Source organism: Siniperca chuatsi, linkage group LG19 (genome assembly GCF_020085105.1).
Source record: "Siniperca chuatsi isolate FFG_IHB_CAS linkage group LG19, ASM2008510v1, whole genome shotgun sequence".
NCBI lineage: Eukaryota > Metazoa > Chordata > Actinopteri > Centrarchiformes > Sinipercidae > Siniperca > Siniperca chuatsi.
Window position 1 is genome coordinate 19,450,032 of NC_058060.1, and position 12,332 is coordinate 19,462,363.

General features: G+C 40.3%; 1 protein-coding gene across 1 annotated transcript in view; it reads left to right on the forward strand.

Moving 5' to 3' along the window:
- Nucleotides 1-12,332, forward strand: part of LOC122866589 (protein disulfide-isomerase TMX3-like) — a 32,097-nt gene that overhangs the window by 14,187 nt on the left and 5,578 nt on the right. The window contains exons 11-15 of the mRNA XM_044176427.1: nucleotides 904-961; nucleotides 1,179-1,232; nucleotides 4,890-4,946; nucleotides 8,571-8,700; nucleotides 10,377-10,445. Of these exons, the coding sequence (XP_044032362.1) occupies nucleotides 904-961; nucleotides 1,179-1,232; nucleotides 4,890-4,946; nucleotides 8,571-8,700; nucleotides 10,377-10,445 (368 nt within the window). The remainder of the gene's footprint in view (nucleotides 1-903; nucleotides 962-1,178; nucleotides 1,233-4,889; nucleotides 4,947-8,570; nucleotides 8,701-10,376; nucleotides 10,446-12,332) is intronic.

Consider the following 12,332-nt stretch of genomic DNA (forward strand, 5'->3'; position numbering starts at 1 on the left):
TGATGATCTGTCCAGAGAAAACAGTGCTTTCTAATATTAGATACAGTATTTTACCTCTTTATGTGCAGTTTACTGAGATCTGTGATCAACGGTTGGATTTTGCTTAATTTGTTGCTGCTCACAGTTTGATTTTAACCCATTTATACCAAATTTGCTGCTTAGTATTGGTAGTTCTGAACACAGTAAATGGGTCTCTATAGTCTCTAAAACATCTTAATTAGATATGCACTGTGTGACTGATTAAAGCCGGCATAGTCTGTGGCTTCAGTCTGTTACAAAACTTAGTAGAGTTTAGATCGAAGTGAAAACAGTATAAACAGCATTTTCTCTAAAGGCTTTCTAAAGGCTTATTGTGGGTGGGGGTGTGGGGGTGATACTGTAACCAAAGTATTGTAAAAATGTGAAAGAATGTCACAATCACACCAAAAACTAAAATATAGCTTTAATGTTCCTTTTCATGATGCCACGCTGTCTACTGCCTTTATATAACCTCAACATTGCAACATAACCACAACCAGTGACCACCAGGGGGCAGGCTGGTACTCTCATTGAAGCAACAAAGGGTTCCTAGCCTCAAAGTCTGAATAACAGACCTTTTAAGTTGTGTAACAGTTTTTTTAAGTAGACCTATTTGTCATGTCATGGGTTTGGGTTTTGAATGGCACCGAAATAGCTCCTCGACCAGAAAGTGACCACTTGTTTCCTGTTAAACCAAGTAGAAAGCCTAAGCTAGCTTAATGTTTGAGTGATGAATGAATAAAGCACACTCGGTGCCTCTGTCTTTCTTTTCCCCTGTTGAGAGGTGATTCGTCTCCTCCAGAGCCTCTTATCTTCCTGCCATTGTCTTCTCCCCCTCTTTTTGTGTGCGTGATTGTGATTTGTAATCCCTGTCTGCCATCTCAGGCAAATTGGTGGCGATTGCAGTCATCGATGAGAAGGGCCCCACAGAGGAGAGTGGCAGGTACAAAGAACACTAAAATTAAAACGCATGGGTGTATGTAAATGACTCCCGTACACTCCCACGGTTACTACAGTAGTTGTGCTTAAGTGCACAGCTTTCAAATAGAGATAAGACTTGCTGTTGTTGTTTGGATCTTCCCTCAAATTGCAGGGATCGGCTAAAAAAAGGTTAGACTCCGACTCATGTGGCATTTCACTCTCTTCTCATTTGCTTTTAGATTAAAGACCCTGATTCAGAGGGTGGCAAAGGAATACAGAGAACATTTTAACAGGTAAGGCACGGATACTCGATGAGGTGAACAATGAACATCCAATTTATACATTTATTCTAGGATGGTACACTCACTGGGGAACGCTGCCTGTCTATTCAGAAGCAAGTTTATGCCTTTGTTAGGGCATGTCTGTTTTCGTTGAGGTTCAGTAGAAAGGTAATTATGCAAAATGTCAGCTTCCAAATATAGGTGTTCTTTTCAGCTGTCAGTCAAAAACTCAGCTCGGTTTGTATTAATGCATAATTTTCTGTTTTTTCCAGCTCCAGTTGTGCAATAACAACTGAAGATGTACTGTACTGCCTTGTTCGACCTGTTCTTTTACTGGAGAGGAACCAATTTAACAAGGCACTAAATACAAAAAAGAAATGCACTCAAAATGTATAATTTTATAATGGTATTGTTATTTTTGCTGTTAGTGGCAGTAAAAGTTGGAAGTAAAGATGGTGGAAAACAGAGATGATGCAAGACCACAGACACCCAAATGCGCACACATGTAAAACACTTGTATGTGTGCAGCAGGATGTTAGTAGGTAGGTCATCCTTCAGCTGAAGGACCCAGGTTAAAACAAACGTGTGCTTTGCTGAAGTGGCTTGAATTCAAATCCTCTAAGGTCGCTGTTCTGCAGCTGACCCTTATCTCTGATCACTCCCAGTAGAGCGGCAGGCGATGAGAGGATTTCCTCAAAGGGATTAATAAAAAATGTATCACATTTTCATCATTAAGTTGTGCTCAAGTACCTTACTGTGCCCCATCATTGACGATGTTGCTTCATCAGATAGATTTCTGCTTTTGAATGAAGAGGTGTATTTCAAACCGCCATGATCAAAGTGTTTCTCCCTCTGCAGGCATTCCCATTAGGAATGATTGAATTACACAGATCCCTATCATCAATTAGACTACTATGTGCCGCACTATTTAGTGCTGGGTTTTTTTTAAGACTTCTGAGTTTGACATCCCCACTGAGAGCAGAGCTGCCTGTAGTGTGACACACCAGAACAGTACTTGTAATTACAAGTTGCAGGCTTGTGTGTCGCCCCCGGTGGTGGGTAGAGCCAGTGCACAGAGTCAACGGATCATAGGTGATGACTGACATTTGAATGAGCTGATGCCGTTTGATGCAGTAATAAATGTCGTGGTATTCCGCTCAATCACCATTTGTAGCATTTTGACAGAACAATGCAGATCTCAGATTCGAGAGGGAACTAGTCTGTGTGTCTGAGGCATGTGCCTACATGTGCGCAAATTGCACTTGTGGGAAAATCTGATTTTGTCAGTTATTGGGTGTGCTTTGGGTTGAAATTCTGCACCAGTCATTGTTGTCTTGGCTTTTATGTGCCAGTTGCTACACAGAAGTTGGTGCAACAAGACTAGACAAGAAGCCTTGTCACAAAGAGCTTCTTAAGAAACGGAAACCTTTGACCTGTGACTTTATGCCCATAAATGTTTCTGGACCCTCCGGGTTTCAGGTGGTACTTACAAATGTTGCTCAACATCTAATCAGTAACATTTTAACCATTTTTTGGTAAATGGTAAATGGACTGCATTTATATAGCACCTTTCTAGTCTTCCGACCACTCAAAGCGCTGCATGCATACACTGCATGTCAACATTCACCCATTCATACACTGATGGCAGAGACTGTCAAGCAAGGTGCCATCAGAAAGAAACTAATGTGACCCACTCCACCTCTAAGCCACAGCCGTATCTTAAAGCTGCACATCATAAAGCTGCACTAATCAATATTTTTATGTTTACAATTGATTAAATATATAATGTGAACCCACAGAGAACTATCACTTGATTCTGCTATTCCCCTCAGCTCTGTGGTGCTTCATAGTGTCTTTCAGCTTGTTGTTTTGGTTGTATGGTCTGCAACTTTACTGTTTTAATTCAGTCCCTTCCTCCGTTTCCAGACACAGCAGGCAGCTGTTCTCAGCAAAAAAGCTCTTATAAGCCCTCTGTATGCTCCCTGCCCAGCACCAAACGGCAGACATAGTTAGCGACTAGCTGGTGAACATAATGGAGCGCAGCTAAAGAGCCAGCTATTTGGATGGGTGAAAACTAAAACAGAACTAAATTAATGTTAATGTTATAAACTGTTTGCTAACACATTCGCCACATCAACTTTGGCGCTCCCCTCCAGTGGTAGTATTAAAGCAGACATAGCAATGCAAGCCAGTACCCTATCCCCGTATAGGCTCATTTTTTAACAAAAACCTATGCCATCTGAATAATTTGAAATATGATTAAATCACATAAAAATATTACAGAGGGTTGCTTTAAGTTTGGTGATTGTTAATATTGCATGTGGGTATTTATTATATTTCCAAATATGTTTTTATATGATCATTTGTTGATCAATAATAAATTCCTGTCCGCAGAGACACCTTCTGTTATAAAGTTGATCTCTGACAGCTTAAAGCCTGCTGGTGACAAGGGTGACATGATTTTCCTGTGGAATATTCTTGCTTATTATAAACCACATTATATAATTTGGCAATGGCTATGAAGCCATTCCCCCTACCCAGAATATAAATTGTGTTGAAATCTTTTCTTCAGAAAGCACTCTACTTCTTCATGAGAACCACTTGACATGATCGTTAATGTCAACAAATACCTACCTCCAGTTAGAAAAATTTCGTTAAATGAATAGCTAATACATGGAATTTTTAAGTAGCAAGCCAAAATCTTCAACTCTTGAAAAATCTGAAAGTATTTACCAGAATCACATTCTTGCCCTCAATTTGCTCCATGCCTCCTCTCACACATGTAAGTGTCTCAGTTGGTTACTCGCTCCTCTTGGCCGATCTACTCAGCGGTCTGGCCAAGAAGTGTCAGTGTGAGTGGGAAGATGGACATACACGGGAAGCAGATCTGTAAATATTTAAGTTATTGAATAGGGAAAGCATTAATAGTAAAGTAAGTCAGTCTTGGACATGTGCAGACACTGTCTGATCCATAAGTCACAGTGCTGCAGCTTTCAGAGCAAAAGTTGAAAACTGACTTTTTGATGAGCTTTATTCCCAGTCTAGCCCACTATTGTCAGCTAGATTATCACTAACATAGACTGATTTTATATTGCATCCACTGGATTTATAATAAAGTTCAGTCTCTTCATAATCATGTCATTAATATTAGCGCAGGCAGTATTGTGTAGCACCCAGGGGACAAACGTGCTAGATGTAGCTTTGATTCAGTATGAATATAATATATATGTAGAGGCCCCCATAATCAGTCATTCAGTGGAAGTCACTGGCTTCCCTGGACTTATGTAACCCCCCTCCCTAGTCTACCCACAATACACTGCTCAGACATAGTGCAGCACAATGAGATACAAAATGAATTCCTCCTCCTGCCTTATCATTTAGATAAATCACCGAACTCTTTTCTGCGGTGGGAAAGATGAGGAAAAACAGGAGATGACATACGACAGAGCTTTGGGGATATTTAGTTTTTTTTGCAGTGACAAAAGTGATCCTAGTTTTCCATAACAAGAACATATGATTCCATTCAATGTGGTTTCATATTTGTGTGCTGTGGTACAGGAGTTGGCATCTTAGTTTTATGCTGTCCTCTGAGACAGGAAAAAACACTAATTTTACTGTATTGTATGTTGTTGCTATGATGCACTGTTTGTCTTTGTCTTGCATCCCCAGAGACTTCCAGTTTGGCCACATGGATGGGAATGACTACATTAACAGCCTCATTATGGGGTGAGTGTCTCACGTCCAGCCTTACCTCTCTTCTCATGTCATCCTCCTCTTTCTCTACCTCATATTACCTGCTGTCAACTGCTTTAGCAGGTCTGGGCTGACTTGTAATGCCAGCCTCTTCCATTAAAGATGCTTTCTTGTGGAGAAGTCAATTACACAGATGGACTGTCATTTCTTTTTTAGTGCTCTTGGCACTTTTAACCCCCCACCATCACACGCACAAGCTCCTGCAAATCTGCTTGTGCAAGGACAGGATAGTAAGAGGAATATATGAGGAATTTACGAATAAGGCTATGCATGGATTAAATCTATTGCGGTCATGTGTTTTAATAGCTTGTCAAAGAGCAGGGCTAATGATGCAGAGAGCCCCGCTGTAGTAGCTTTGCGCCCAGGCTGAGGCCAACTGTTGGTGTGTCTTGCTCAGAGAGGCCCTGCAACTGACATCCCACACTTTTAATTAGACAGAACCCCGCTAATGTTACAGGCCAGCAGGGCTGTAGCAGTTGGCATGTCTGTTTTGTGTATGTAAACGTACAGTATCTAATTATGTGTCTTTGTACAGTGTTGTGTGTGTTTGTGTGAGAATCTGCAGGCTTAATAGACCACTACAGGATGTTATTTTCATTTGAGCATGTTATTGTTTGTATGAGGGAGATTATAGCAGACTTGGTCTCCTAAGTCCTGTGTAATTAAAAGTGTGTCAGTCAGTACAGTAGAAGTCGTATTTGAAATATGACTACATTCAACCAACAAACTCTTGGTGAACAGCTGAAATTAGACAGGCGGTGTTTATATTTAAGGATAAAAGAGGTGATTAGCCTTCCTAATTTTGTATGAGTACATACAAAATGTATTTCGCTGAGTTTAACACGACTGAATTTGGCCGCTGTAGCAAAGGATTAATTGCCCTCCTTTGAGGAATGAAATCCTGGCCTGTCAATGTCCACTAATTCTCTCCCTTAGGAGAGCCATGGAAATAAATCTGATGGCTTTTTATCCCTCTTTCTGTCATCACAGCGATTACTGTGTTCTGGCAGCGGTCTGTCTGGCGTAAGGCTGCCCCTGCTTTTACCAGAGGCACATAGACACACTCGTGATTACACACATACAACATGAGCACCACAATAAGCCTGAGGCTGTCTCTGCCTCTGTTTAAATGTAGGATTATCGCTAACCCCTTATATGGAATGCATTGTGGGCTGTGAAAAACTTAGAGATGTGAGGTGACTGAAAAGTCTGTGTGTGAAGGGAAGACTTGCAATCACAGAAGGTGAATGACTAGACAGATCATTATTACCACACAAACCAGTGGTCATTTGATTTGTATGCTAAAGATTGCTATTGTGGAAATGTATTGTGGAAATGGTATTCAGTATAACTTAAATACTGTTTCCACAGCTGACAAGTCCCAGCTCACACACAAATAAAGTTGATTTCCATTAACTTCCACGATTCTATTGTTTTTCAATTTTTATCAAGAAATACCAGAGTTTTTTTAAAAGGGGCAGATCGGTTTAAACATCCAGGTTTTATGTCCCCATGCTTTCAAAATGCTTCCTGGACACAATATGATAATCATTATCACAGTTTACTGTTAGGTTTTTAATTAAGTTCTCTTGCAATAATTAAAGCTCTGAAAATGCCTCTGGTAACAGAAAGTGAAAATAAAACTTGGGGAAAAATAACTAATGAACTGCTGATAAAACCCAAATGGGTAAACTACAGATTGTTTGCAATGCATGTTATTTTTAAAATCCAGTTTTCACATAAATCTTTTGATTTTCGTTTTTTTTTAAATCAATTTTTATTGATGGACTAGAATAGCTCCAACAGTTTGTTTTCTTGCTAAGAGTTTGATGAGAAGATCGATACCACTCGCATGTCTCTGCGTTAAGTATGAAGCTAAAGCCACGTAGTTAGCTTACAGCAGCTTAGCATAGCATGTTCACCAAGACATTGTTTCACCATGTAACGTCCCCTAAAACCACAGATTGTCATTCTTTTGTTTGTGTCAATAATGGAGATGAAACAAGTTATTTAGTGAGGTTTGGATGTGCTGGTCGGCATATTTTTAACTTCAGAGGGAGCCAGGCTAGCTGTTTCCCCCTTGCTTCCAGTCTTTATACTAACATAGGCTAACAGCCTTCCAGCTTTAGCTTCATAGTCAACGCACAGTCAGAAGAGTGGTATCAATCTTCTCATCTAACTCTTGGCAAGAAAGCAAATAAGCATATTTCCCAAAATGTTGAAATATTTCTTAATTTTTTTTAAAAATCCATGTGAAAATTTTATGCTAATGCTAACCCTTCTGGTTTTAACTCCATATTTAATGCACAGATATGAGAGTGGTGTCGAATTTCTCATCTAACAATAGCCAAGAAAGCATGCAAGTGTATTTAATAAAATGTCAAACTGTTCCTTTAATAATCGAAATAAACATGGATACAATTCCTGTATGTTTTAAAAAGAAAAGAAAAATAATAATTAGCCCTAATTATATGGCAGCCGTTTTTGGCAGTGGAAAGGAAATGACTTAAATGTGTGCTTTCTGCCAGTTCTAATTGTATATAGTACAGTATATGACCCTCCATTATGGCCGGCAAACCCCCAGTAGTCTCCACTCACAGAGGTGAATAGACTAATCCATATTTATTTTAAATGGGTGCCATCTGTTGGAGATCTGCAGGATGTCAGATGGAAAATGCATTCATAATGTGTGTGTGTTTGTGTGTGTGTGTGTATACATGTGATTGCAGATCTCAGCTGGGCAGAGTAGTGAGGAAGTTGATGACTCTACTGCACGGGCGTGTGTTTGCACTCCTGATCTCAGCTGGGTGTTGGATTGGGACAGTGATGGATTCGTGTGCGTGTGTGTGAAATTTGCTGCCGGGTTGAGTAACACCGCAGGGATGTGAGGTGGCAGTGCTGTGATGGACTATTTGTGTGTCTGTGTGTGTATATGTGTGTGTATCTAAGCACTAGGATACCTTATCAAAGCTAGGGTTTGGTGTTGTGCAAGACGTGTGAAAGAGGGATTGCTTGTTTATATGACCTTGTTCGTTATCTCACTGAGCTTTGTAATTCCTCTGCTGATTTGTCGAAATAAGTGAGCTCCAGAGTGTACAGAGTATATGTCTGTTTCTGTGTTTTCTGCTGAAAAGAGACAAGATTACTGGGCTGGACACTACTGAGCTTCTTTGTTTATGTTTTGTATATGTCTCAGCATGGATGCAGAGTTGCTTTTCTTCTGGACTCCCTGCGATTCACTTGTCAGCTGTAATTTGTAAAGGTCTCTTTAACAGTGACCGGCACAGACCCGTAAAGCCCCTGAGTTGCACACTGTTTGCATAAAAGATGTAAAAAGAAGAAGAAATGCCACTCTGAAATAGGCCAGTGTGCATCGCCTTTTGCCTCAGATGGAAAATACTCTCTTTGAAAGAATACCTATGGGAAAAGTTAGGTTGCTCTGAGTACAAAGAGGTTGTTTATCTCATTATTGTATTCTCTGTTACAATTTGTTCTTTGCGAAACCACAATTTGTTCCCATCTAATGATGCACTTTGATAATGGCAATCCAAGGTGCTGAGGTTAAGAAGATTAAAAGCTGTTTCCTGTTTTTCTCAGCGAGGTGACAGTGCCCTCTGTTATCATCCTCAACACATCCAACGAGCAGTACTTCCTGCCCAGTGAGCCGATTGAGTCCATGGAGCAGCTGGTCCAATTCATCAACAGTGTTTTGAACGGTTCTGCACAGGTCCAAATCTTCCTGTTCCCTCTCTCCTCTACTGCTTTCTGTTTATGCATTCAGCTCAGTGTAGCCCTTTCCCTTGTGTTGTACCATTGTAATCACACCAGTAGTCTTCATTAATCAAGCATGTTGTCTAGCATTTTAAGTCCTCCCTGGAAAATATTTTCACCAGATGAGGTATTTTTGCAATCTCCTTTTGCATGTTTAGATTTCATATTGCTGTCCTTTGTGAACAGATTATCTACAATAATTCCGCCTTCTAAATCAAACACTGAAATTACTACACGACTCTGTATTGTAGTGTATACACTAATCTGGAAAAGAAATGTCATCACTTTCCCTGCACTACACTAAAGTCACCAGATGTATGAAACCATAAGCCAAACAGCCAGAGGTCCTGTCCTTTTTTCCAAGAAAGGTCGTGGCTATTTTTTGCTTGGCATAACAAATCACCTCCCGCCAAATAAACAGAAACAGAAACCTCCATGTTTCTGCAGTCCAGTTTGTGGCAAAGCCTGGGCAGTTTCAGCCTCTTCATGTCATGTTGGTAATGTCTGCCATGAGGTGTCTCAAGGCTGGTTTGTGCTTGTGTAGAAATACACAGAATAATATGATTTAAATGCAATTTAATTAAAAATAATTCAGATGGTGCAAAAAAGTAGCAATGGGTACTGTTAGATTTCAAGGGTGTTCTTTTTTTTCTTTCTCTGGGAGTGCGGAGAGCGGAATTTTTCTTCCACGCATGACTAAAATTTTTGAGTGTTTTTCGTAAGAAGCATGAAAAGCATGAACATTAAGGTACCCAGACAGCATGTTTAGCCTCGCATGAAGCATGAACCAGCCAGAGGAGGACAGAGCTGACAGACTGTGGCATCTCTCCAGCAGGTTTTTAGGGAATAGATACATTTTTTAAAGTATATCCCCACTTACTGCTCTCGTGGTACATAGGCTGGCTTCATTTTTTAAGTCCTCTATCCTTTGCTCCTTTGCAATTAAGAAATAACAACTTCAACAACATGCTTTAAAAATGTTTGTAAAAACTTCTCAAACTACTTATGCAGTCCTCACACAGCATAAGCATAAGTCTGTGCAACAGCTGCTTCCACAAAAATCATCCCATGCCCACCTTCAGCTCATATAAGTCAAGTCGATGTTATTGATATAGCCCAATATAACAAATCACAATTTGCCTCAAGGGGCTTTACAATGTGTGTAGCATACAACACCTTCTGTCCTTAGACCTCTGGTTCACAGAAGTCCTGCTTAGTCATAGCTCACTAATTGGTCATCCTGATGAATTAGCACCGGGACAGATCACTCATTGGCTGCCCAGGTGCCGTTGCCAATTAATGAGCTCTGACAGAGTAGAACTGCTGGGCAGTGAACAAACTAGAGTTGGGCACATCAGATAATTTTGTGGAGAGAAGCAGTTAATTAAACAATATTTTAAATGTCTGGGATGTACCATATGACTGGATACCTGAGACTTAGATCATTCTGTGTGCGTACTGTGTGAGTAGTTTGAGAAGTTTTTATCGACCATATTGATAATTGTTTTGTTATTATTAACGGACGTATGGATGAAACCCTGCATATGTAGTACATAAGTGGTGAGCATAAATCAGGGATTGACTAGACACAGTAGCGCCTCTGTCTCCATTAAATGATCTGTCTCCCTGTAGGCGTATGGAGGTGATGGCGTCATTCAGAGGATCAAGCGTGTGGCCTTTGATGCCAGATCCACCATTATGGTAAGTTGGTGAGAGGAAATAATCTCTTAACTGTCTAGATTGAATTAAGCACAATATTGTTGTTCAAAATGCTCAAAACGTGTTGTGTCATATTAATATCAAAAATATTTTTACTTTAGGTAAATTAGTCTGCACTAGTGGTTAAATGATATGCACATCAGGTTGAATTTAAACCACTTAGCAATAAATAATTGCAAAATAGAAAAAATAAAGCTCTAAAAACCCCACACATTTCAGATATATTTAGTTTTAGTTTATGAGGGTGTTTAGTAGACATGCTACTGTAGCTTTAGTTAAATGCAAGTTCAAAATTCACACTCCTTTAGCTCTGTTTCATGCTCCACTATGTTCACCAGCTAGTTGCTAACTTTGTCTGTTTGCAGTTTGGTGCTGGAAAGGTAGCGTACAGTGGGTTTAGCTTGTTGATGAGAGCAGTGATAGCGAACCAGAACAGTAAAATTGTGGCCTGTAAACTGAGCTGAAAGACACTAAACGCTCCATAGACCCAAGGGGAACTGCAGATTACATACCTGGTCTTTCTTTACCTCTACAATTAAGCCATTCATTATTATGATGCTACTGAACACCTTGTACTTGTTGATGTGCTTCACACCATGCCTCACCTTGACTGTGTTTGCCAGTTTAACTACAATACTGCATCTATGCAACCTGCGCCAAGTTCAGTAACACTGTAAAACAAATGCCATAGTGCCCTGCTCCCGGTTGGATTAAAAACAACATTCAGAGGACAACACAGGGCGTACAACTGAGAATATGCAATGCAGGCAGTAAACACAGTATGGGGAAAGAGAAACAGGCAACAGAGCAGGAGGAGGTGGAATGATGAGGGAGGAGAGAGGGTCAAGAGGCTGAACTCGCTTCTCCTCCCACTTTTACTCTAAGTAGCTGGTTCTTTTGGGAGAACTGGTGTTTATTCTACCAAGGGTGTGATAGGAATGTAAATACAGCTGTGTTGTAATGCTCCTCAGTTGGCACAGTTGTACTGTAAACATGGGGAAAGCTTAACACTGCCTATAACAATGTCCTCAAAAGGATGTAGAGAACTCCTAAAGTAAAATTATAGATTTTATTCAGGAAAAAGTTGAAATAGAAGGTATAGTCAATTCTGGTACGAATAAATATTTTTAGCTGTTTGGTTTGACAGTTAGGGAGAATAAGACCTGTCAGAAAAGGTTTTAATTCAGAAACAATATTTCCCAAACATTTCTTTGGGCTGTGTAGGAGCAAAATGTGTAGGATTTGTATTTGTCTCTCATTAGCTAAAAGTACGAATCCACGTGTGAAGGGCTTGTCTTACACCTGTAAGAGAAAGGAAAGGCCGTTCTCTTCTTGCTTCCCTAAATTTAGCGAGATGCAAGCATCACCATGGCTGTTCTTGCTCACAGTGAGGTTATATGATACAAAGCAGATAGGCAGCAGCCATCACCTTGCCCCCGGAGAGCCTATCTAAATGTACGTCTGACAGGAGCGTGAGGAAGCAGCCACATCAGGCCCAATGACTCATAGCCAGCTGTGTTAGCATAGCATACCCATCTCTACCTCATCTAACATCACACAGCACCGGCAATTACCATCTCTCTTGCAGTGGCAATGACTGGAGGGGATGTGAATATTTCTCTTCTTCTCTGCTCAGTGGCTGACAGAAGTTGTGATCGAATACTCCCTTCTAGGTACATTGTCTCTGATGTATCCTCCCATATTAAGGCCAAATGACTCATTTGTCACTGAGATCATTTAAAGAAAAACTTGGAAAGTTGTTCCTCAGTGACTCGGGCATTGTTGTGCGCGCAGGAGATGAGGGATCGTGTTTTGCAGGAGTGTAGTAGTACAAAAGTTCAATTTTATATGCAGGTTCAGAACATGGAT